Genomic DNA, 25,575 nt, shown 5'->3' with positions numbered 1-25,575 from the left:
GACCATTCTACATGACCCTACCTAGCCTTTAAACAGCATGTGATACTCCAAGCCCCTCAATGATACAAAGTCAATACCAGGGTCTTCCCATGCACAAACTAGCAAATCAAGCTGATTCACGCGAATTGCGCCCCGCTATGGAAAAACCAAAATTAAAAAATTCATTCGGATATAACCATTAACATGTAAAATGTTCCAAAATGCACATTAGGCGATGGCTGTCATGTGACCCCTTCAGGTACATGCAGCTCCCAATTTTAAAATAAAAAAAACTCCCTAAGACATGGTCTTCAACTCTGCCATTTGTTATGCTTGTACGTCAACACCCACAACTCTTTGATACAAATGTACATGTATCTGCCTAACTACATAGTGTAGCCTAGTTTTTACACTGATTGAAATGAAGGACTATTAACCAATGTACAAATGCCTCACAAATGCCGTACAAATTGCTCACTGATAATAATAATATCAATAATATTTATAGGGCGCCAAAATCCACCAAATGAGGTGCTCAAGGCGCACAGGAGGGGAAACCACACACAGCAAGGAAAATAAGACAAAAAAGAACAATTACACATAAGTGACATTAAACAATGTGGTTTTTAACTTAAAGGCAGTGGACACTATTGGTAATTACTCAAAATAATTATATTAGCATAAAACCTTTCTTGGTGATGAGTAATGGGGAGAGGTTGATGGTATGAAACATTGTGAGAAACGACTCCCTCTGAAGTGACATAGTTTTTGAGAAAGAAGTAATTTTCCACGAATTTGATTTCGAGACCTTAGATTTAGAACTTGAGGTCTCAAAATCAACCATCTAAACGCACACAACTTTGTGTGACAAGGGTTATTTTTCTTTCATTATTATCTCGCAACTTCGATGACCAATTGAGCTCAAATTTTCTCAGGCTTGTTATTTTATACAAATGTTGAGATACACCAACTGTGAAGGCTAGTCTTTGACAATTACCAATAGTGTCCACTGCCTTTAATCTTGAAAGTATCGAGACTAGAAATGTTGCGGATTTGAAGAGGTAATTCATTCTATGATGAAGGTCCGGTTGTGATTGAAAGGCAAAGCTAAGGCCATCTCCCCCTACCAGTTTGATACAATATAAAGGGTCTTTTGATGTTTGAGCAACCATTAGTAACTTTGTCCAGAGTTTACGACTGAGTGAACCCGTTGACATTGCTCTATTTTCTCCCCGTTCACACGCCGGTGTCGAGGAAAAAAGCCTCGAGAGAGAGACAGAGAAGAATACTGTCCCAAGAAAATTACTAATCGAATCAAATCTAGTCATGCCACTTACAGCCCCCCCATGCTGTAACCCGCTTGATTAGCTTTTGTAGGCAGTCCGGCACTTTTATCTAACTGTCCATTAAACCAGAACATCTCCATTAAGAAAGGAAAAAAAACACACACAAAAAAAACAAAAATTCCAGATTGGGACAAGTTATGCAGAAGGCTAATTTACATTAACCCACATTTTTTAGACTGTGAGGAATTGTCAATTTGGAATACGCCCACCCCTCGTGTGCGCAAATAATTTGCGAGGTGCATAATAGAAAAAGGGAGATGGACTGGAATGAATTGCATGGAACTGTAACATTGGGAGATACTGGGACGCCGGTTTCGCATGAATTGTCTAATTTGGAATTGTTTCATATTAAGTTGTTGAGAGAAAGAAGTGGTTCTAATGAGGTTAGGGTAACAATGGTTGTGTAGAATACTAAATGTTTTTTTGTCCTGGTGCCTGGGGGAAAACAAATTTGTTCTATTTTTCAAGTGAAACTGATATCATTTAAAAAATTAAGTGCTTGACTTGTGGTAAGTGTATTTGTTGCGTGACACAATTTTTTTGATGTTATGGATAAGTTGCAATATGGTGTGAATCGGCCACCGTTCTCAGGCGAATCGGACCACACTGTCGTGCATTTTGCGTGAGGATGGCGTGTAGCACACGCACATTTCACAAAACGGCTTGTGTGGATGGTTAGTGAACAATGTGGCTGTTGCGTTAATTATTTGAGCTCTTGGCAAAAATGCAATTTATGAAGAATAGGACTTGACCTGCTATTCAAGTTTATTATAGTTTTGCCCAACTGCCATTAATTTTATTAAACCTGTGGAATGATTTGACAAACCTTGGCAAGATTGTAAAATGGGTTTCTTAAAGGTTTTCAAGCATCTTTATTGTAACAAAATATTCTTACTATATATAAACAAATAAATTTATTGTATCTTAAACACATATTGCTATGTTTATTTTTTATTTTTGAGAATTTCGTACAAATTTAATTTAGTAAAGAGTATATTTTGATTTTATACAAAAATAAAGCCTTTGTTGGAGTTGTCCTCTCATTTTCAATATGTGCCAGACTTTCACAGTCCATTGCAGGCATGGAACTCCCATCTTTTACAGGGCAAGGTCATTTTAATTTTTCAAGGGGCACTTCTAACCATTGGAAAATCTTAGCATCTATGGTAAACAATTTACAGGGCATCAAGGCCAAGACTTAGGGCAACAAGAGGCAGTGGCCTCCATGTGATTCCAGCCCTTATTTTGTTGTCAAATGGGATGGAAGTTGTAGAGGTATACATGTTAAAGCCAGTGGACACTCTTCGTAATTACTCAAAGTAATTATTGCCATAAAACCTTACTTGGTGACGAGTAATGGGGAGAGGTTGATGGTATAAAACATTGTGAGAAACGGCGCCCTCTGAAGTGACACAGTTTTCGAGAAAGAAGTAATTTTCCACGAATTTGATTTTGAGACCTCGGATTTAGAACTTGAGGTCTTGAAATCAACCATTTAAACAGACACAACTTTGTGTGACAAGGGTGTTTTTTCTTTCATTATTATCTCGCAAGTTCGATGACCGATTGAGCTCAATTTTTCACAGGTGTGTTATTTTTATACATATGCTGAGATACACCAGATGTGAAGGCTAGTCTTTGACAATTACCAATAATGTCCACTGCCTTTAACTTTCTGAACATTGTAATATATCAACACTAGAGGGCGCTATTCCCACAACCCTTGTTACCAAGTCATGAGTTACTCTGATGAATAAACGTGTATACATCTGGAAGTTATACTCTGTGAAGATGTCCACTCATTTCATGGTGGCAGCGGTGGGATACGAACTGACTGGTGCCTCAAACCTTATGCTTTTTGATTGTTACAGAAACATTTGTTGTTATTACTCAATGCGCGTATGTCAAGCTCTGGCTTTACAAAGATCTCTGGTTTTTCAAAGATTTTTTTTATATAATACAAACCAACATTTATTGTGCTAATATTTCTGGTGTTTTTCAAAACAATTTCTTTTTTTTGAAAGGAAGATGTAATATATCAACACTAGAGGGCACTATTCCCACAACCCTTGTTACCAAGTCATGAGTTACTCTGATGATTAAACATGTATCTGGAAGTTATATTCTGTGAAGATATCCATTCATTTCAAACACGTTATTTCCCACTCTCTCTTCTCTCCAGGTGTCCTTTGAGCTTGGTGAATACACAGCAGACGTAGATGGAGTTGGAACTCTACGCATTCTTGACGCGATACGAACATGCAATCTGGGCGACTCCGTCCGCTTCTACCAAGCTTCCACGAGTGAGATGTACGGTAAAGTCGCAGAGATTCCACAAACTGAGAAGACGCCTTTTTATCCGCGCTCTCCATACGGTAAGGAGCCCCTATTCCTTGTAGAATCTGGGTCTTTTTTTCATAGAGCTGCTAAGGGACATATTTGTGCTTACATTTTGTACTTTGAGATATCTATTTCGTGTTGCTGCTTACCATAATCACACAAAAAGGTATGCTAACATTCCCGTGCTTACTGTATGAAAATTTTGTATTTTAGTGTGAATTGCCAAATAAATAGTAATAGTTATAATAATAATACTAAAATGAATGACGTAACAATGACGTAACAAGACAAATTAATGGTGAACATGCAAGGTGGCTGCCTAGTTTTCTTGCTAATCCACGTAATACGCTTAATACTAAATAAGCACAATTTTCTTCCACGGTTTGCTTACACAAATTTGCTTATCGTTAAGTAGTGCTATGAACTTGAGCCCAGTTGGTTTTGATAAAGAACAATCTGTCGGATATTGGGTTTAGGCTGTATCAGTGGTAATGACGATTCGTCACTGTACATAATACAACATGTCATTCGGGTCAGTCAACTTGGTAATAAGCAAGGTTGTACATGTATGTCTTCCAGATTTTTTTGGAAGTTCAGACTTTTTTGGAGGTCGAGACAATTTTCTGGATTTTTTGTTGTCCAGATATTTACGGTAATCCATAAAATGTCCTCCTTGTCCAAAAATGGAATTGGAGGAAATTTTACATAAAAATAACTGGAACAAAAATAATTGGAAAAAGTAAGAAATAAACAGTGCAGCCACACAATGCCAATTTGACGGTCTCTTTACTGTACCCAAGGTGTAGCATGAACATTCTGACTAGTGCTTCAGATAAACTTAAACCGTTCCAGGGTCATTGAAGTAGTAATCCATTCTAATATTTTCCAGATTTTTTTCCAAAAAGCCCACATTCACATGTACATCCTCAGATGAGTTTAATACTTTCCAAACTGCATCTGCTTTAGTCACCCTCGTTAACCCAACCAATTTGTCTAGTTGGTATGACACTGCTCTAGAATTGCAAAGGTCGTGGGTTCGAATCCCACCCGAGTAAAATGCCTGTGATTTTTTTCACAGGACTTGGGAAAGTACCGAGTATACAGTGCTACACACATCGGTGTATATGGGTAAAAACCAAAAAAAAAAAAAAAATTATTACAACCAATTTTTGTTTTATATTGTGAGGAGTACATGCCTTAATCAACACAAAGAATGTTGCTGTGAAACTGCAGTGGCCTTGACTGAAAAAATCAACTAGAGTTCAACAATTTTTCTTCAACAAATTCTGATTTTGCTGGTGTAAATCCAGTCAAGGGCGCCCTCTTGTGAGAGTTGGGTGACTTAGTTTTGCAATTATGCACAAATAATGTAGTTTAATACATGTATGTATATGACGTTAGGCCTACTGTGCAAATTTGGCTGTACATGTTTGGCAAACATACATTGTACATTAAATTCACTCTATACAATTTATAATGTAACGCAAGGCAAGTAAGGTACATAGACATGTACAATAGTCCATTGACTTTTGTGCACTCATGACATTGTATGTACACGTATGCAGTTTGCTTCTTCCATTCAATGTACAGTTAGGCAGATGTGTTGCCCAGTCAGTTCACTTCACACTATACACATGAACTATGACGAAAATGTAATGACTGAATGATGGTTAGGCAGTTGTACATGGTAGGCCTATCTTTTTTGTTAATCACGCCGAGATGAAGTTACCTAGACCAGGGTTGGGGTGTTGATACAGAGTTCATCAGTTCAGATTCCACTTCAGTCAATTTTGTTGTTGTTAAACCACAAGTAGTTTAAAAAATCTTACCCTTTCTCCAGAAGACGATCAGAGCATACTGATCGAAACGTTGAGTTGAAACCAACGTTTCTTTTCAGAGATAGTCATTACATGGTGTTGCCGCAAACCTTTCCATAATCGTATTTCCACTATGCAAAGTTTCAAATCCTACAAACCTTACCCTGTCAGTTTTTGCTTTGTGGTTAATTACTCTATGTACATTACAATTTTGTCAAACTTCTTGCTCTTTTTGTGCAGGTTGTGCAAAGCTTTACGCATACTGGATTACCATCAACTTCCGTGAAGCTTACAAGATGTTTGCCTGTAATGGTATTCTCTTCAACCATGAAAGTCCAAAACGAGGTAAGCCTAAAAAAAAAGCATTCTTTGATCCCCTGAGTGAAGAAATAAGGGAACTATTAAAGAAATGGCGTAAATAATTACATAAGCGGTATACATTTGCATAAATTTGCATAATAAAATACAAATTTGACATTATTAATTTTTTTAGTTCAGCCACGAGTTATCTCTGGTATGGATCATTGACAGATTTTGAGTTTGTCCAACCAATGGCTGAGCTCAAAAACATGGAGTCTCAAAAACATTTGCACATGAGAGCTTTACTCATTAAAAGAAATTGTGAGTTGTCGAATTGCTTCCTTCTTCTTGCGTATAGTGCAGGTAAGTTTTTAAAGGTAGGGTCCTAGCTTACTTGGTGAGAAGCATTAAAACTGTTGATAGTATACAAATATTGACTGCTTCGAGTGCTATGTGCTAGTCTTCGGACTAGCGCATGGCAAACCGACGCACTATCACACGGCCATCGTCTAGCAAAACTAAGACATGTCATGTGACGCGCTCTAAACCAATGAGCAGGCAGAATACTTGCAAGGGGTGTTATAATAGAAACTATTTTGAGAAAGGATTCCCCTCAAAGGGATATGGTTTGGATACCGTTTTTTCACCCAAGAAACATTGAAATCTGACAAACGAAGCTGACGAAAGACTCATGCATGAATCGTTCATCAGATTTCTGAGAGGTTGGTGTCCATTCATGAATGCTACAGCCAGAGATGTGCTTGGTACCCGCTGTCACCTTGCTAAACATGGATGGATTTCAAAGTTCATGTAAAAAGACAATCACCATTAGGCCTGGGCGAATTATTCAAATATCCGGTTAATGGTGAATAGGTTTTCCTATCCGTAACCGCGAATGCCTTTTTTTTCTTAACCGAAAATCCGCATAGGGCGCGAATACCTACTTATAAACCGGGTAGTTCTGTAATTACAAGCAAGTAACCGGATATTCTTTAATATCCGAATATCCGCGGACGTCGGGCGACAACTGATATGAATGTTTTGTCTGAATCCTTAGGAAACTTCTATTAAGACAGCATAAAACAGCATAAATTAAGTATTTAACTATGCTCACATCCGGGAAGAGTTAAAACAATGACATTTCTGATATAATTTGTTTGAAGATTACAAAAGTTTTCCTCCACGTAGAGTCAATCACGATCAAAAGAATAAGCAAATCGCCATCTTTAAATTAGATCTGGTCAATCCGCCCATAAGATCTCATTCACAAACGAACAGCGCCCTTTTTAAATTTTTTTTTTTTTTAATAGCGCCCTCTAGCGACGAAAAAACTATTCGAATATCCGGTTAATTTCGGATAGTTGGCCGGTATCCGAATAACAAAATTTCACTATTCGCCCAGCACTAATCTCCATGTTACAATGCCTCATTGCTTTCAGAAGAAGTTGGCACGGTTTTCAGCCAAAACTGTCTTGTATGACTTCTGTGGTATCGTTCTTGAAAATTAGCATTACTGTGACAAAAAAAACAATCTAAATGTATGACCATTCCCCATTCCGTTAATTATTTTCTGTAAATCTACACCTGAAAACTCTATTTAAAAGGATGCTACCATCAGACTGATGGAGTCCGTTTTTTCTGTTGCTATTTCTCTTCAAGGTGAGACGTTCGTGACGAGGAAGGTCACAAGAGCGGTCGCCAAGATTCATCTCGGCCAGCAGGAAGTGGTCAGCCTCGGTAATATCGACTCCAAGAGAGATTGGGGCCACGCTAGGGACTATGTTGAAGTGAGTTGCCTGTTGGTCACCTCTTCCCCGTTGACATGCCCCAGGCCCTCCCTACAATCCTCCCTGTAGGTCTCGCCTCACTAAGCTTGGTCGATATCGCGATATTATCGAATATCGCGATATAAATTTGGACACGATTTCGATATCGGATGGATTTGGTTTTAATCAAAATATCGATATATTGCGATGTATCGCGATAGTCGCGATATATCGATAATATCGCGATAAATATCGCGATGTATTTGCTAGCTGAGACATCTTGCACCCCATAGGTTTGGAGTAAAACCAGAAGAATAGGTCATTAGAACACCTCTCTTATGCTAGGACTGTCTCTTCTACAACTTTCACTTGGAGTTTTCAGACTGATGATGTCAAATTTCATTAATCGCGATTATATCGAATATCGCGATATATTGTCGGGGATATATCGTGAATAAAATAAATCGATATCGCCCAAGCTTACGCCTCACGAGCCTTATACCACCAGACCAATGCCCCCACCATCTGTAGTGTACCTCCACCATCCTCCAAATAGGAGAAAGGCCTCATGCTTGAAGCTTTTTTTCAGATTCAAACGTTTGGGTGATAATACCTCTTTCTCTAAAACTACACTACTTCCATCACCCAAAGGTATACCTTCCCTTTATAGGATGTGGGTACTATTTTAAAATGTCCATAGATTTACATTAAACTTACAGGGTTTGAAGATAATGATAGTGGAAAGCTTCCCTGAAAATATTACTAACTGAGGTTCTGTAGTTTTTGAGAAATGAGTAAAACAAGTCACAAAATAATTGTTGTCTCAGTGAGACGAAAATTATTTTAGCATGTCAAATCCCATTAACCAGTTATGATATTATACCAAAACCATAGCATAACTGGTTTTAAACGTATTAAAACAAGTTTTTACATGCTAAAGCTGAGACGAAAATTATTTGTTTTATTCATTTCTCAAAAACTACAGCACCTCAGTAAGTAAAATTTCAAGGGAAGCTTTCTACTATCACAATCTTCAAACTGTGTAAGTTTAATGTTAATCTGTGGACCTTGTGTTTTGTGTTCGGAAAAAGTACATTAGACCCTTTTTTGAAGCAAACAATATGGCTTACAAAATGTTTGGTTTTTTTCTAATAAAAAATGACCAGGGAACCAGTGACAACCACTCAACATCAGTTGGTGTTTTGGCTTGTTACCTATTATCTGCTAAACAAGCTCACTCAGTTTGTGACGTTCTTGGATTGGGCATCTATGCAGTAGTGTCATCAGTTAGGCAGAAATCTGTACCCCTTGTTAAAGCTCCAGGCTGCTGCATTAAGCAGTTAGGCAACTGTTGTTCACTGCATGGTGTAAAGTTAGGCAACTCATTCCAGACTATGTTATGATCCAACAAGTTTTTTTAGTTATACAGTTCTGACACAGTGAAGTCAAAATATGAAACTCATGTTTCCCTCCCTCCATTAAAGGAAGTGGACACTATTGGTAAATACTCAAAATAATTATTAGCGTAAAACATTACTTGGTAACGAGAAATGGGGAGAGGTTGATAGTATAAACCATTCTGAGAAACGGCTCCCTCTGAAGTGGAGTAGTTTTTCAAGAAAGATTTCGAGACCTCAGATTTAGAATTTGAGGTCTTAGATTAAATGCCAAACTTTGCTTTATCGCTTGCATATATATGACTGACTTCTTTCTTTAATTTTTTGAACTTGTAGGCAATGTGGATGATGTTACAGCAGGACGAACCCGACGATTTTGTAATTGCTACAAACGAGGCCCACAGTGTGCGGGAATTTATCATTGAAGCCTTCAAGTGCATCGGGGTGGACATTATGTAAGTAGCTAGGATCTGTAAATGGATTTAAATTGACAACAATTCTAGGCCTGTACCCTTCGTGTTTGAAAGGGGCAAGGGCACCAAGGCATTTTGTCTTCTGTATAGGGCACCCTATGAGGACATTTTGTTAACTTTTATTGGAGCATTTCAAGGGCACCAAGGCAATGACCATCGGGCAGGAAGACAGTCACCTTTGTTGCTTCTGGTCTTTCAGCTGCAGATTGTGCCATACCACCTTCTCAACTGGCATGGCCTTTGAGTTAAAACATGAAGAAGTCATCCCCCAAGAATATTATTTGTTGTTGTTGAATAAGTCAAAATGCTTATTGGGACAGCATGGTAGAAGTTTTTCAGAGGGGATGGGTTAATAACTGAATAAAAAGGGAAGGCCCATGCTGAAACAAAAGATGTGCTGCACGCAATTTCTTTTTCGTAACGGTTTGCAGATAGTTCTCCCGACCTCACCCTATGCAGGTAATTAAGGGTCAATAGTCTGATACACAGACCCCCCTTACGCGTAAAAAAAAAAGCGTTGAAAACAAGTTTCTTGTTTAACCAACGCCTACTCTCCACACAATCTATACAACAACATTTTGTCAGGTTCTATTTGCCCTTGTCAACCCGTTGTTTACCCCCGTCTCCATTAAGGCAGACAACCCACGGAAGTGCCCTTCCAAATTGATTCTCTACTTTCGTCTCAACGAACGAACGAACGAAAAAAAACATGAAACTGAAGAAGAAGTGAATAGGGAAAGCAAAGTATGGTTTAGAAATTAGTACAAGGGTCTTGTGGGGAGAGAGGGGAGGGGAGGGATGGAGTTGGGATGTTTAGTCGTAAGAGTGGCTGGGTTTTTTAATTAAACTCCCTGGCCCCGGTACATGTCCATGAAAGTCTCTCTCCGTTCCGCGATTGCGTTGTCGTAGTGACAGTTGTTCCAGAAGGGGCTGACGTGTAGTGTAGTGTAAACATCCAGCAACCGGTTCGCCAACCTCCAGGGGAATTGTGGATTCGACAGAAGAAGAGACCTGGTCCCTACGGAGAGAGAGTACCTTCTGTAAAAAAAATGGCGCTGTCTGAATTTGAGAAAATGATGACTATTTTTATCTCATTTTTTTTTTTACCAGCATTTTCTCTGAAGTGCCCCACACTTTTTTTTTTCTTTCGATATTTATTGGTAATTGAAGGAAAAAATGACGTCATTGTTGGGGGGAAAAGATGCTTGGAGGAAAAACACAGTGCCTCAGATTGCAGAAGGTTTTTCATTAGTGCCCTGTATTTGAAAAAAAAAAAAAAATAAAAAAAATGATATGAATGCACTATTACATTTTACATGTACTGTCTCTAGGTTTTTTTTTCATTTTGGCATAATGCATTACACTGAAACCAAGATCTAAACATTTTAACTACTTACAAATTTGCAATAGATAAGTTGTGTAATAGAAACCCTGACAAAAAAAAAGAAGGAATAATTAAGCTTGTGAGTGAGTCTACCAGTGTATAGTGGCAATTTATTGGCCTTTGGAAAATAATTGCTATGGCTTTAAGGATAAATCTGTGTACGTTTTCAAAATGTCCATAGATGTACAATAAATTTACAGGGTTTGAAGATGATGATAGTGGAAGGCTTCCCTTCAAATAATACTTACGTACTGAGATGCTGTAGTTTTTGAGAAATGAGTAAAACAATGTCATGAAAATACGTTTGTAAAGGATTCAAATAATTTTCGTCTTATGAGACGAAAATTATTTTCATGATATTGTTTACATATTTCCCCAAAACTACAGCACCTCAGCACGTAATATTTTCAGGGAAGCTTTCTACTATCATTATCTTCAAACTGTGTAAGTTTAGTGTAAATCTGTGGACATTGTGTTTGTTGTCCTACAAAAGTTACATAGACCCTTTAACAAGCCACTTCCTGTGTCAGTCAAGAAGTATCCAGGTTTTAGCCTAGCAACCCCAGGGCCCAATTTCATGGAGCTGCTATGTATAAGCTTTTTTTTAAGCACGAAAATACAGCTTGCTTGTTGCACACATGTAACTGGCCAAAATTTCATGCCATACACATTGCTTTTGACTTAACAGTTGAGTGGAGTCTTGGCCGTGATCTAATTTTACTAGGCAAGGATTTTACTGGTTACCGATGTTGTGCGATTGCTTTAAACAATGATAAATGACTTACTCCAAGCCATCGCTCATATAGCATTCTTGTTTAACCATAATGGCTGCACCATATTGTGATAGTTTAATTTGCAATGATGTACAATTGACAGCATATGTCACTATCACAGCACAGTCTGGCTAGCACTCCATTGACCTTTAACTTACATTACTGTGTTGTAGATGTTGGTTGACATGTAGCCCTGGCGGCCTTACACTTTCGTATTGTACTACAGTGATGTCCTGGACATCAGGGTACATTTCTGGGACGGAAAATTTTTCACAGCTTCATAACTTAAATCTTACCTGCAACAGATTTCAACAGATTCACATTTCATGGCAGCATATGTTTTTCTGCGGTCAGTTTTGATCGTAACTTATTCTTCACAAATCCGTCCATTTTCATGAAATAATGCAGCTCCCAAGGTTAAGGAATTCCCATTTTTGTTCGTACTCTCACAGTCTGCCGTGTGTACACAAGACGCACGACGCGCAAATTTGAATTGTGTTGCATGTTAACGCTGTGCAGTCAAGATACGGTGACCAAGAATTCATGCGTCTAAGCTTGATCATGCGTCTTGCACGCGAATGTATACGCGTACGCACGACAACAGACAACACTGTGAGAAAACGATCAAAACAGGAATTTTTTTACGTTGGAAGCTGCATTATTTCAGATTTCAGAATTTTTCTGAAAAACCTCCTTGAATACATTGTATTTCAAGGTAATTTGGGTGTGATCCCTGGCTAAATGGCAGTTAGCATGTTGTATGGCTTCTGATTGGCGCCCCCCGAACAAAGATATTGACAAAATAGGGACAACGCCAACATATAGGGCTAGATAGCTCAGTTGGTAGAGCGCCAGAACGGTAATCTGGAAGTCGTTAGTTCGAATCCCACTCTAGTCAATTCTTTGTTCAACCCCAAAACTTACTTTAATTTTCTTGAAAGAATTAAAGATGCTACTGTATGTCAGATTTTTGGCCGATTTGACCCCAAAATTTTGATTTAAAATTTAATAGGTATTTTGATGGGGGTCGAGAATACAAGCTTCCATTTGAGCCGTTGCTCGAAAAAGTCCGCCAATTATTAGTAGCAGGTAGATAAAGTGCTCAAAATTAGTTTTTGTCGGGATCGCGACAATATATCACGTGACCAATTCTTATGTGTTTTATAAGAAACATTTTAAACTTTTGTCATGGTTCCTGACCATTAAAAGTAAAAGTTAAACTTGTTTTCGTTAGAGCCGGTGATACTCTTTGAAATACCATTCACTAAAATAAATTATTTTTTAATGTTTGGGGCCAAAAATCTGACATAGGGGGAAAAAGGGGGAAAGAAATTGTACACATCGTGTCCAAACCTGTAGTGTCCTATTTCTGGTGAGTCTGTGAACCTCCTGGGGCCAATTTCATGGCTCTGCTTACCGCCACTTCTGCGGTTACGATCTCGATTCCCCGCTTATGTGCAAGCGCCAAATTTCTGTGCTAGCTTTGTAAGCAAAGAATGCCTAGTAACGTGGTGTATGCACGCGCAGAAGCCAAAATTGGCCGCTAACCTGTAAAATACACTTGCCGTAAGCACAGAATTCCCGGCTTCCGTAAGCGCCGATTCTGTGCTAATGTCAAGCAGAGCCATGAAATTGGGCCCTGAATTGTAGCACCTTGGAGGTTCTGGGTCTAGAATAGGGTTGGGGGGATCCAGACCTACATTTATACCATGTAAAGAACTTTATCATGGTGCAGCCATCTTGAATTTCTCCCATTTATATCAGTTTAAAGAAACATTTTGCAAGCCTCGGCCAAATTTGCTCATCTCATGATTCACCAAACGATTTATCTGAATATTTTGTTTGTGTTTTGATTTCTCTATCTTTTTGAATTCATTTCCAGATGGGAAGGAACTGGAGTAAATGAAGTGGGAAAGGACAAGGCAACAGGTGTCGTGAGGGTGCGCATTGATCCAAAGTTTTACCGCCCAACCGAAGTGGTAAGTTTCAATTTTAACAATTTTATAGGCGGAGAAAGTAGTGAGTGTATATTGACCAGAGGCAATTCTACAAGAGATGCTTGAAGTAAATGTACTTTGATATTATGCACCTAACCAAAAACTTTCCAATTGTTGTGTATTTTTAAAATAATAATAATAATAATAACCAGTTTTTATATAGCATGGTGTACATACGAAGGGTGTCTCAACGCGCTTCCAACATGAATACCCCTTAACACTGTGCCTAATAATTCATTTCTTAAACCATCTCGGCTCCCTGGTGGGGAGTATGCAGCCTGTGCAACATTATTATGCGCTACTCGGCTAAATCAATCACAAGAACCATCTCTTGCCCTCACATGTACCCATTTACCTCTGGGTGAAGAGAAGCAACTATGTATAGTTAAGTGTCTTGCTCAGGGACACTTAAGTGTCACGACCGGGATTCGAACCTACACTCTGCTGAACAGAAGCACCAGAGCTTTAGTTCGGTGCTCTTATCTGCTTGGCCACGACACCCTACAAAATCGACACAAAATATTGTGAAATTTTTTGAAACTTTGCAATTTATGTTTACGTAGAAGTAGCTATTTTCAAAGAAAAAAAATTGTGCTGTTGTGCAAAGTTCCGCAATGACTCCTGAAGCATGGGTCCAATTACATAGAGCCTCTTAAGCAGAAATGAGCAGGGATACCAGTCACAAATTGAACATATTATATGGCTGGTACAGGCTGGTAACCTTATTCTTGTAAGCATAATTTTGTTGTGCTTACAAGCTAACCCTTTTTGTGGTTAAACAGCTCTCATGATATTGGGCCCTGGTTGGGGACATTTTACATGTATAAGATTTTAAGTTAAAGGAACCGTTGCCTTGGATTGGTCGAGTTGGTCTTTGAAAAGCGTTTGTCATAAAATACACATGGGTAGAAAGATGTTGTAAAAGTAGAATACAATGATCAACACAAACATGCCTCGAAATTGCACGGTTTTCCTTTTACCTCGTCGACTAACACGGTCGGCCATTTATGGCATTTATGGGAGTCAAATTTTTGACTGCCATAAATGGCCGACCGTGTTAGTTCGCACAGTAAAAGGAAAACCATGTAATTTCGAGGCATGTTTGTGTGGATCATTGTATTCTACTTTTACAACATCGTTCAAATCATATGCATTTTATAGAAAACGGTTACAAAACGCTTTTTATAGACCAACTCGTCCGATCCAAGGCAACGTGTTCCTTTTAATACTTTCCGAAAAGATTGAAAAAGGAAAATGCACTTTACTGCTCATTTGATACCAAAAAATGTGAAGGATTGACGATAGCGTTCAGTTGACAAGAGGTGTATAGGCAACACATGTCAAGAAGTGACTGTTACTTCCCATTTACAGTATCCACTGCCTCGGCAGAGCCTCTCTAAGGCCTCCCTTATAAATGTCTTGAACCAAGTTGCCACCTCCGATTTAGCAGTGTTGTGATTTTTGCGATTGTGTGTCTCCAGTTGCCCGTCACTTCTTTGCAGTTCTTGTTGCCTTTATGGTTATTAAAAAAAAGAAAAAGAAAAAAAGGTTTTCCCCCGACTGCAAAGCGTCGGACATTGACATGGCAGTATTCCGTCTCGCCACGGACAGTACCCGCTTATTCCCAAGGATGGGGCAGGATGAGAGAAGTCTTCGTCTCCAAGCATCTCCCAGTTGATTACAATTTCATTAGTCTACGTCCGAGCCACGAAAAAAAAAAAAAGGGTGTAAAGAATCAGCAAATGTCCTGGATCATTTGATTTTACCCTCAGGTTCAGAAGAAAATATCACTGCAAGAGTCAGTTCCCCCTGCGGGTCTTTTAAAATTCCAAAGCTCGTTCAATTAGCGCTAAGCTTTTTTGTGGGAGGCGGGATTAATTTGAAACGATGTGCAGAATGGGAGGGTAAAACGCTCGTTTAATGCCGGATTATAGTGCTGGATCTTTATTAGGGTTTGGCGTGTCCCGTGAGAGATCCGCCTCGCAAGTCAAAAGTCGTTCTTGGCGTTTTGCCGTTAAACTTCTTAATAAATCCCGACTACAATGGCGTGATATAAGGTTGTTTATAGGAAATTGCCAGGAGAATCTTAAAGATTTGTTAAAATGCTCGTTTGGAACAATTCTCAATGCACTGTATCCAAACAGGCTGCCTTCCTGAGTGTTAGTGGTTTAAGATCTTAGGTGAGAATGCGTAAAGTGGAGAGTGAAAAAACCTCTCTGAAAGTTTGCAGATTGGAGACACATTCAACAACCTTTCCTCAAATCTAGCGTATCGGGCCAGTACACCCAATTTGAAAAAAAGAAGATCATTTTACAAAAACACTAAATTTAAAGACAGTGGACATTCTTGGTAATTGTCAAAGAACAGTCTTCTCACTTGATTTATCTCAACATATGCATGTGAAAATTAGAGCTTTACTCGTCGAAGTTACGAGATAGTAATGAAAGAAAAAACAATTTGTGTGCTTTCAGATGCTTGATTTTGAGACCTCAAATTCTAAATCTGAGGTCTCAAAATCAAATTTGTTGAAAATTATTCTTTCTCAAAAACTACGTCATATCAGAGGGAGATGTTTTTCACAACATTTTATATTATCAATCTCTCCCCATTACTCGTCACCAAGTGAGGTTTTATGCTAACAATTATTTCGAGTAACTACCAAAAGTGTTCACTGCCTTTAACTAAAAACAAGTAGAAACATTTTGAAAAGAGGTGGGGGGGGGGTCTACAAGGTAAAAATCTAAATTCCTGATATAAACTGCAAAGTAAAAGTTGTTGCAAGGAAAAACCATTGAAAATTACTGATGTTGAAAACTCAAATGTCTGGTTCATTTGAGGCATGACTTTGTTTCTAGTGTTACATTATATAGTAAAGCTATTCATTATTGATAAATTTGATTTTTTTTTTTTTTAAACAAACATTAACAAAGGAAGGAAAAGAAAGAGACTTCCTTATTTTTACCGGTCAACAAACCAGTCATTTTTGAAACTGGTATAAATTTTCAAATTGCCGTCATCTGTCAAGCAACTAATAAAATTATTCTCTTCTTATAATATTCAACAAAAATTTGAAACGCACGCAAAACGTCAAAAATAAAATTAACATCAGGACAACACTTTCCTCTGTACAAACACATGCACCCAGATTGATCTGTGTTGGTTTTTCCCACCAACAAAGGAAAAAAAACACCAAAAGGTTCAAAATACATTATTAGTATGATTTTGTTCTTGTCGTCGTATCAACGTTTGCTCGGAAATAACAATGATTGCACGGGAACACACATTTACCGTATTTATCGGTAACAGTCACTTCATTGGTGAATTGAGAGTACGACAATAAGTAAACACGGGAGTGTTTGCGCAGAGTTAGATTACGAACCACTGTATTAACGATTCTCCGCATTTTCTGAAGTCTCGTACTTACCCGTTTTCCCCCCTCCCCTCTCTCCCAACTCATAATTGGTATTTTTTAATAGTAAAGTGCATTTTATACCCAAACTGGCATTTTCTTTTCTTCTTCTTTTCGTTTTATTATTTGAAAATCTATGCCAGACTATTCCCGCTAGGGTTCCAAACGGGACTCTGGTATCACGGGAACGAGATGGCACATCGTGAAAATGACAGGCACAATTTGTTTGCTGAGATCTTATCATGGCCCCGGCGTTAATAACTCGTCTTTCGTACAAGTTTGGGCCGGCTTTTGGTCAGGAGTGTTGACTCATTTTATATGCTAAGAGGGTGGGGGGGGGGAGTAGACTTGTTGCTAGGGTTGTTCTAGGCTTTTGGTAGTATCACGGCCATTCATATATTGAAATATACCATCTCATTTTTCATTAAAAATAAGTTTATTTTTGGCCTGAATTTTTTCTTATGAAAAGATTTCTGACATTTTGGAATCAACTTAGTCGATTTATACAATACTTGCGTTTCAGTGGGAAGGTGCATAAATGTCGCTTTTCATTCTGTCCTCTTTTTTGTTCAAGTCATTGTTTGTTTGTTTTTTGGGACGTTCTTTCCAGGGGAATAAATAAAAAAATGCAGAAAAACTACTAGCCGCCCTCGGGGTGTTATTTGTACTTGACATTTTACACACATCGGCGGAGAGCTGTTGGTTGTAAACATTGAGGTTGAGAAGTTCTTATGAATGTCAAGCTCTGTTCGCCGTGTCGTTTCAAATCAGAACAACATTGCACAACAATGCCCTTAAACTTGTATAAAAGTTGACAGGAAATCAATTTGTGAAAAGCTAGTCATAGTGGATTTTGTTTTGGCCTTTAGGGCAAGTGTCGTAAGTATAATGCCCGTCATTTGGCGGGCGCTTTTTTTTTTCAAATAGCCGTGAAAAATCAGCAAACACTTGCCCGGTGATATTGTTTTTCTTGTCTTAAGGGGTAACATTAGGCCGGCATTATGCTGTTGTGTGGTGTTTTTTTTTTTGCTTTTCTTTTTTTCTCTCGTGGTTGTGTTATATGTTGTTGACGGGGGCTTCAACAATGGGTAGTAGTTACGACTGTGTTTCCCACAGCCTATGGTGTGTAGCAACCCTCTTTTATAGACCAACAGAATTTGACTGGCGCTGGCTTGGGGTTGTGGCCCTGTCGTTGGGTTGTTGGCTCGGGTTGACTCTCTCCCCCTCTCTCTCACTCTCACTCGCACTCCCTCGTTTCTCTCGGACGTCATCCTGTCTCATTGCGCACCACTTCATCCATTCATGCTGCTGTGTTTTTCTTTCAGATGATTGACAGTTGGGTTTCAGAATTCCAGCCTTTGTATTGTCCATGCACACACAAAAAGAAGAATAAAAAAAAAAAAAAAAAAACTAAACTGAAAATGGAGGGGAAAATTGTAGTAAAGATGTTAACAGCGAGAAACTGCAATTATGCATTTATGCAATTTCTATAAATGGAGAGAGAATAAATGGAGAAAAATTGTTTGATTTTGTGTCTGATAGAATTCAGAGCATTCATGATTAAAACAATCTATCAAAAAAGCCTTTTAAGTACAGTGTAGACCTGGAATGATTTTGGTAGTAAATTAATAGCGATGGTACCGGTCTGCTCAACAGTGCCGTATTAAAACTAAATATAATATTCACAACTTGCCTCTCTGCTCTGTTCATGCTGGTCAATGCCTGTGTTCCCTTTTGAAATGTTTTCGATTAAAAGATTATGTATTTTAAACAATTTTGTTTAATTTTATTTTTATTTTTATTTAAGGCCCTATAACTTGAGCAAAAATGTATTCCCTTTATTAAAACTGCAACAGTGTATCAGACCCGACATTCTACTTGGTAGTACAATACTTGAAACAGCAGGGCTGTAATTAAGAAATGGTACCATCCCTTTGATCTTTATGCATTTTTTTACCAACCCCTTCCCAACATAAAAACAAAAACCCAAACGGAACAACCTTTTTTTAATTTCCTGCTCGCAAACTGCAATCTGCAACTGGACGTCAATATCTCTGCCGCAGCCGAGCACTACACTGGTTGTGCATCCCAAATGCCAAATGAACACAATTTTAAAAGCTCATTTAATTTGTTTTTGTCTTTTTTTTTCTTCCTTTGGTTTCCCCCCCCCCTCCTCTATTCTATCCATTGGGTATCTATTTCCTCCATTGTTTTCCACTGCTCAGGGTCATGAGGCTTTCATACCAGCTGTTTCAGTTCTGCATATTGACAATAAAAAAAAACTTGCTCCCAATTTTGTCATTTACGTTCCGGAAAGAGAAAAAAACTAATAATACAAAATATCAAATTAGTACAAAACAAAAAAAATCTGGTATTGATTAGGCGTACTATATTGTTTTCAGTGTTTTCTTTAATAGCGGATACAAACAATTTTTTTTTTTTTAACATGCATAATTTTTCCAGATGGATCTGCCAATTGTGATGGGATGGGACGATAACGGCCGTTCTCGCATGGTTAACCGTGGCTGAGTTGGCTTGTTGTGATTTAATTTTGAGCAAATTTCTTCTCCCCGGTCGTCGTCGTCCCAGTATTCTTTCCTCTCTCTGTCAATTTCGTCTCTGCTTGGCTGAGATAAACGGTATCGCAGTGCGGCCACCTGTCTACGGTAATACAACGGGGAAACGTCCCCGGTATTGTTAAGAGCAAATGACTCTAATATTGATTCCCTCCCAACTGGCAAAGCCATGGCCGTTTTACAAAACTGAACAGTTAGTTTTGTTCCACATTTTTAAGAGATGTTAGGAATACAATAGGTTGGGTTTACGTTGGGGTGGTATACATTTCAACTGGAATTGAAAGTTGGTTTTTGAGAGGCAACTCCAAGAAAGGAATTTAACAAAGTCTCTTTTCATGCAACAAAAATGGTTGTTTATCAAAAAAGTGTTAAAGATGTTCCATATTTAAGACAAAGATACTACGAACGGTAGGTTTGTCTTTGTTTCTGGGGATGGGGTTGGGAGGCTGGTGTTAATTTCAATTGGTAATTGAAGTTTTTTTTTATATCGACAACTCGAAAGGATATTTACATTTTTTTTAAACAAAGTCTCTTTTCATCAACAAAATGTTTGTTTTTTTCAACAAATTGACTGTGTCATCAAATTGCTTTTTAACCGTAAAAAAAAAAAAAAATTTAAACCCTGTTTTCTATCCCCAAGTTGGTGTACATTTTTGAGGTTAAAACATGCGTTACACAGTAGACCTACATTGTATAACACACAACAATTCAAAACATTACTTGCGGCTTTATATCCCACCTGAAACTGTTTTGCTTATAAGGACAGACAAAGTAAGTTTTTAAGTAAATTTTTTTTTTTGAGTAGTTGGTTACCAATCTTTGACCCTACTTGTAATGTTGAAGAATAGCTGAAGTTCAGGTTAATGGATGTACATTTTTTTTAAACAAAACTCTGTCAAAGGCTACATTTTTCATAAAAAAGGACATATTTTCAAATGTTATGGGGGCAGAGTCTTCATTCATAGTGAATGTATTTTGTTATATTGACACTCGGATATGGTTGTTGTTTTGGGACGTGATTTGAAATATGACTAAAATTTGATGTTTGGATTCAAGACTATTTCTAAGGTCATTCGTAGCCGATGTTAATGGACCAATGACAGCTTGACACTGAAACTGTCAATATTTATGGCCACGATTCAATTAACGATCATTCCAATCCGGCTCAGCAGGGGGAAGCGTAACCGATACCATCTAAGTCTGCATTGGGATATTTAGCCCGCTTAATCTATGTCCGATTTCTGTCCCCTTGATCGGAGAGAGAAATGTCTTGAAGGAAAACACAAAATCGTGACCTGATGGTTTTTTTTGTATATAAGATTGACACCGCTGCCAGGGACTTTGGCTGCTCCAGCAGCAGGTGGCGGCCAGAAGGATTTAAACAAGCAATTGGTTACCCCATTGGAATGTCTCTGCATCCCTCCCAAATAGGGATGTATCCGTTACACCCGAGCCGACCGCTAACGCCGTAATCAGATCTAAACGGCATTGGACGACCCAGGAAAACTTAGTGGGGAAGTGTCATGAAGAACCTCCGATCACGAAAAAAAAAAAAAAAAAAAAAATGCAACGCAAAATGTGACTGTGAAGTCCAGCCACCAGGGAGGGAAAAAAAAGGGTGGGATTTCTTAGTTAAGACGAAAAAGAAAACCCGCCATTTCAGCTTCTAGCTCGACACTTCATCCAGGGAGCGAGCCCTCTGGCTGTTTTTCTCGGAGAGCTGTGGGGATTAGCCAAGCTACAATTAATTTCATGGCCTAGATTTTCCGTCCCCCACACTAGAGAAGTCTGATTCCTTGACTCGTTGTGATAGGGAGTTGACTGTTTTTATGACCTGCGCGGGGTTGGTATCAGGCGCTAATGAGCTTTAATTGGGGCCAAGATCTATAACCGGTAACCCACCTGGGAACCCTTTCTTGTTGGTTGGTAACCCCGTAGTAAGTCCCTGAACGGGGGAGGTTGGAGGTTTGAAGAAAAGTTAAGATGTAGTCAGTAGAAGTTAGAAGTCGTTAATGAAAAGCCTGGAGGTTGACGCTTGGGAGTTAAATGGTGTCTTGAATTGGGATTGATTACATGAAATCTGTACATGTGTGACACCATGACTAATCAGTGAAGTCACATCACCAAAATGCGAGCTTTCTCTGTAGCAGGAAAAGTGTTTCAGAACAAAAATCAGAAGCCAAATCGGAGCTTTTACGCTTGAGGTTTACTTCGATGAACTTTGAGGTTTTGAGAAGTCCCACGTCTCATTTCTGGTCCATGTCTCTTTGTTTTGCTGTCGCAGTGTTCTTGTTATAGAGAAAGTTGTCTGTGATACATGATACATTCATTTGGGATGATGGTGGATGTGAAGATGCTTTCTTGAACATGTTGAATGACAGGGCGGAAAACTTTGTGGAAATTTAAAAATCACAATTTAAAAGTGACGAGGAAGAGTAAAAGAGCAAAGTCCTTTCAGTTTTGGAAATTTGAGGTAAAGTCTTTGTTGCTGGTGTTTTGAATTGTCACCAAAAGTTTCTGCAGATGTGCTGTGATTTGTTTTAAATAATGGCCTACCGTGACAGAGCACTGGACTCAAAGCGCAGGACCCATTTTTATAAAACATGTAAGCACCAAAATTTGCTTAGCATGAAATTTCTTCCTTGATAAAAACAGTTATATAAGAACTAGAGGGCGCACTGGTGATGCTACTTGCACAAACGCAACGGGACCACAAGGAGACACGCGCGCCGGTTTGTAAGCAAGTTGAATATGAAGTACACGTTGGAGTTTGAGTTTATTGAACGCTACGCGATGTGTTTTGTTAACTTACAAAATGGCCGCGTACACACTCTGTGAGATGCTGTTTTGACAACTTAGAAAATGGCTGGGCTGCGTATATAGGCCAGTGCGCCCTCTAGTTCTTATATACAACTCTGTGATTGCCCCACTGTTTCATGAAGAGGTTGCTCAATGCACCACAGCACCATGTAAAACCCTTAAATGCTGGTTATATAATAAAATAAAAACAAAATAAAAGCTGTTTTTAAAATTTTATCAGTTTATTCAAGGGCCTTGAGATACCTTGATTATTATGCTAAGATGGGTGTTCTTAAAAGGAGCGGATTAACTGCAAAATTTGTTTGACTAACTCTTTTGAATATTTGAAATCTCTGTAATTGGCCTTCCATGGTATAAGGTCATTCCAAAGCACATTGAAAGTTCTATGACCACCCCAAGTATCATCTTACATCACCAAGTGCTGGCTAATGAAAAGCTTTTTATTTCGAAAAAAAAAAAAAAAAAAAAAATCATTTTGATTTCATAGCAGCAGGTCTAGTGGAAACAAAATTGCACTTAAGAATCTCTTCTCCTGAAGCTGTCGCGGTGTGTTTGCCGGTTTTACCCCCATCACGCCGACCGACCGCAGAGTGACATTTTTGTCTCTTTTGTTTCCAAAAGCAAACCCCGGTAACAAACCTCATCTTGCCCGACCGGCCGCCCCGGCATGAACAAACCAGAGGGCAATGAACTCGCTTGATGAGTAGGATGACTGTAGTGGTGTGTGCCCTGCCGTTCCTAGCTGCCAGAGCACCCCCTCCAGATCCCAGCCCTTGTGTTAGCCTTGCTCTCCCTTTGTCCTCTACCGATCCCAGGGTTTTGTCCCCCTGGAGAGATGGCCATGAGAAAGGCAGGTGGATTCACCCTGGGGCACTAGTGGACAGGACCGAATGCCCCCGGGGCAACCCCTTGATGCACCCCCTTGACGCACACCCTGACACTACAGGTGATGGACCGCAGGGGTTTCGGTACTGTAGTAGACGGTGCTGGGAGTAGTGTGTTGGTTGGACAAGAGTTGACTCATTACCCCTGTAACCAGTTCGGTCCGCTGTTTAAGAAAGAATCAGTGGTTAATTTTGAGGATGGTAGTTTAGTGTGATGGTGGAGATTAGTCTAATGGTTGGTTCATAGATTCATTGATTCAAAGGGTTAAAGAAACACGTTGCCTTGGATGGGTCGAGTTGGTCCTTGAAAAGCCTTTGAAACCGTTTGTTATGCAATGCATAAATGGTAAGATAGATAGTTTAAAAGTATAGTGATCCACACAAGTATCATTCGAAATTGCACGGTTTTCCTTATACGTCGCGATGACACACGGTCGGCCAGCCCGGGAGTCAAAATTGTGACACCATAAAATGGCCGACCCTGTTAGCTCGCGATGTAAAAGGATGATTTTGGAGGTTTAGCGATTTAAACAACATTCAGGGAGGGTTGGACTGCATTTTGTCAGTGAACAGCCTACACTACATGTAAGCCAGCTGGACCTATTTGAAAAAAGAAAAAGAAAAAAAAAAAAAAACCTCCTTGGGTGAGTATGCCAGGCAGGGTATCAGGTTGACTCAGTGTGTTTTCCCCCTCCCTTTCACCTCTGCGGACCCTGGTTTGAATCCCACCTCAGACCGAAATCCTTTCCTGTGTGTTGGGTTTACAATCCCAACCTGATTCATCCTGTTATTGGCCATTGGATGTACCAAATAGTTTTAGTAGAATTGTGAATCTATAATTGGCCAGCAGACCACTGTTAAAGATGCTTTGTCAGATTTTTGGCCCCAAACATTAAAAAATTGATATTTTTTTTTAATGGTATTTCAAAGAGTATAGCCCGCTCTAACGGAAAAAAGTTTAACTTTTACTTTTAATGGTCAGGAACCTTAAAAACAAATTTAAAACGTTTCTTAAAAAACACATAAGAATTGGTCATGTGATTTATTGTCAGAATCCCGAGAAAAACTAATGTTGAGCACTTTATTTCACTGCTACTAATAATTGGCGGACATTTTCAAGCAATGGCTCAAATGAAAGCTTGTAACTTTCTTGACCCCCAAAATACCTATTGAATTTTAAATCAAAATTTTGGAGTCAAATCGGCCAAAAATCTGACATAGTATCTTTAAGTGAAAACACTGTAACCATTGTAATGATCTTGAATCATTTTCAATGTGTAAATTTCTTTAGCCATTTTGAGATGTTGTTTATTTTCAGGTTCCTCCTGGCTTTACCCTTGCTATTTTGTATGTCTTGACTTTGTTTAATTTGCCAACAATGTAAATTTGGTGAGAAATTTCTGCCTACCTAAATTGTTCAATCTACAACTGTACATGAACTTGGCCCTTTAACAAACATGTACATGTAGGTGAAGGTACAAATCTTACTTAACACAAAGAGCTTTTGAAAGTACCACTCTCCCTAAACAGCATATTCCATTGTGCTTTGAAAGACGGACGTTGCCTTGTTTTAAAAACTCTCAGATTTTTATTTTCAAAAGATAGTTTTGATCAATTGCATGGTGTAGAGACTTATTGTCAAAATATGGCTAGCATTTTTTTTATTTTAATGATGGCCATTTCATGAGCACCTGGTTTGAACAATGTTGGCAGGAATTGTTTGACTGAAATTGGAATGTTGAAATGATATTGACAACATTAAAGGCACTGGACACTATTGGTAAATACTGAAAATAATTATCAGCATAAAACCTTTCTTGGTAACGAGTAATGGGGAGAGGATGATAGTATAAAACATTGTGAGAAACAGCTCCCTCTGAAGTAATGTAGTTTTTGAGAAAGAAGTAATTTCTCACTAAATATTTTAACTTGATTTTGAGACCTCAGAATAAGAGTTTGAGGTCTCGAAATCAAGCATCTGAAAGGACGTGTGACAAGGGTGTTTTTCCTTTTGTTATTATCCCGCAACTTCGCCGACCAATTGAGCTAACATGTTTACAGGTTTGTTATTTTATGCCTACTTGTATGTTGAGATATTCCCAGTGAGAAGACTGGTCTCTGACAATTACCAATAGAGTCCAGTGTCTTTAAGTCGTACAATTGTAGTACACGGACGCACCTAAATGCACTATGGGCGCTAAAGACATGAAGTTGTTGGGTAACAATATTCCAAGGTATTGTGTTTGCTCTAAATTTTGTGCAACCACCCTTTCACCACGAGCCCCCGCAATTTTTGTCGGTGCCCATCTAGGCA

General features: G+C 38.7%; 1 protein-coding gene and 1 non-coding gene across 2 annotated transcripts in view; both read left to right on the top strand.

Moving 5' to 3' along the window:
• LOC139934823 (GDP-mannose 4,6 dehydratase-like) overlaps positions 1 to 25,575 on the top strand; it is a 94,415-nt gene that overhangs the window by 38,775 nt on the left and 30,065 nt on the right. Inside the window, exons 5-9 of the mRNA XM_071929226.1 lie at positions 3,508 to 3,700; positions 5,723 to 5,827; positions 7,442 to 7,569; positions 9,282 to 9,400; positions 13,458 to 13,554. Coding sequence (XP_071785327.1) covers positions 3,508 to 3,700; positions 5,723 to 5,827; positions 7,442 to 7,569; positions 9,282 to 9,400; positions 13,458 to 13,554 — 642 coding nt within the window. The remainder of the gene's footprint in view (positions 1 to 3,507; positions 3,701 to 5,722; positions 5,828 to 7,441; positions 7,570 to 9,281; positions 9,401 to 13,457; positions 13,555 to 25,575) is intronic.
• Positions 12,401 to 12,473, top strand: Trnat-ggu (transfer RNA threonine (anticodon GGU)). The gene has a single exon. It is a non-coding gene; the product is annotated as a tRNA-Thr (tRNA).

This window comes from Asterias amurensis, chromosome 3 (genome assembly GCF_032118995.1).
Source record: "Asterias amurensis chromosome 3, ASM3211899v1".
Classification (NCBI taxonomy): Eukaryota; Metazoa; Echinodermata; class Asteroidea; order Forcipulatida; family Asteriidae; genus Asterias; species Asterias amurensis.
The sequence above is the reverse complement of the archived record's forward strand: the minus strand, read 5'-3'. Positions and strand labels throughout refer to the sequence as shown.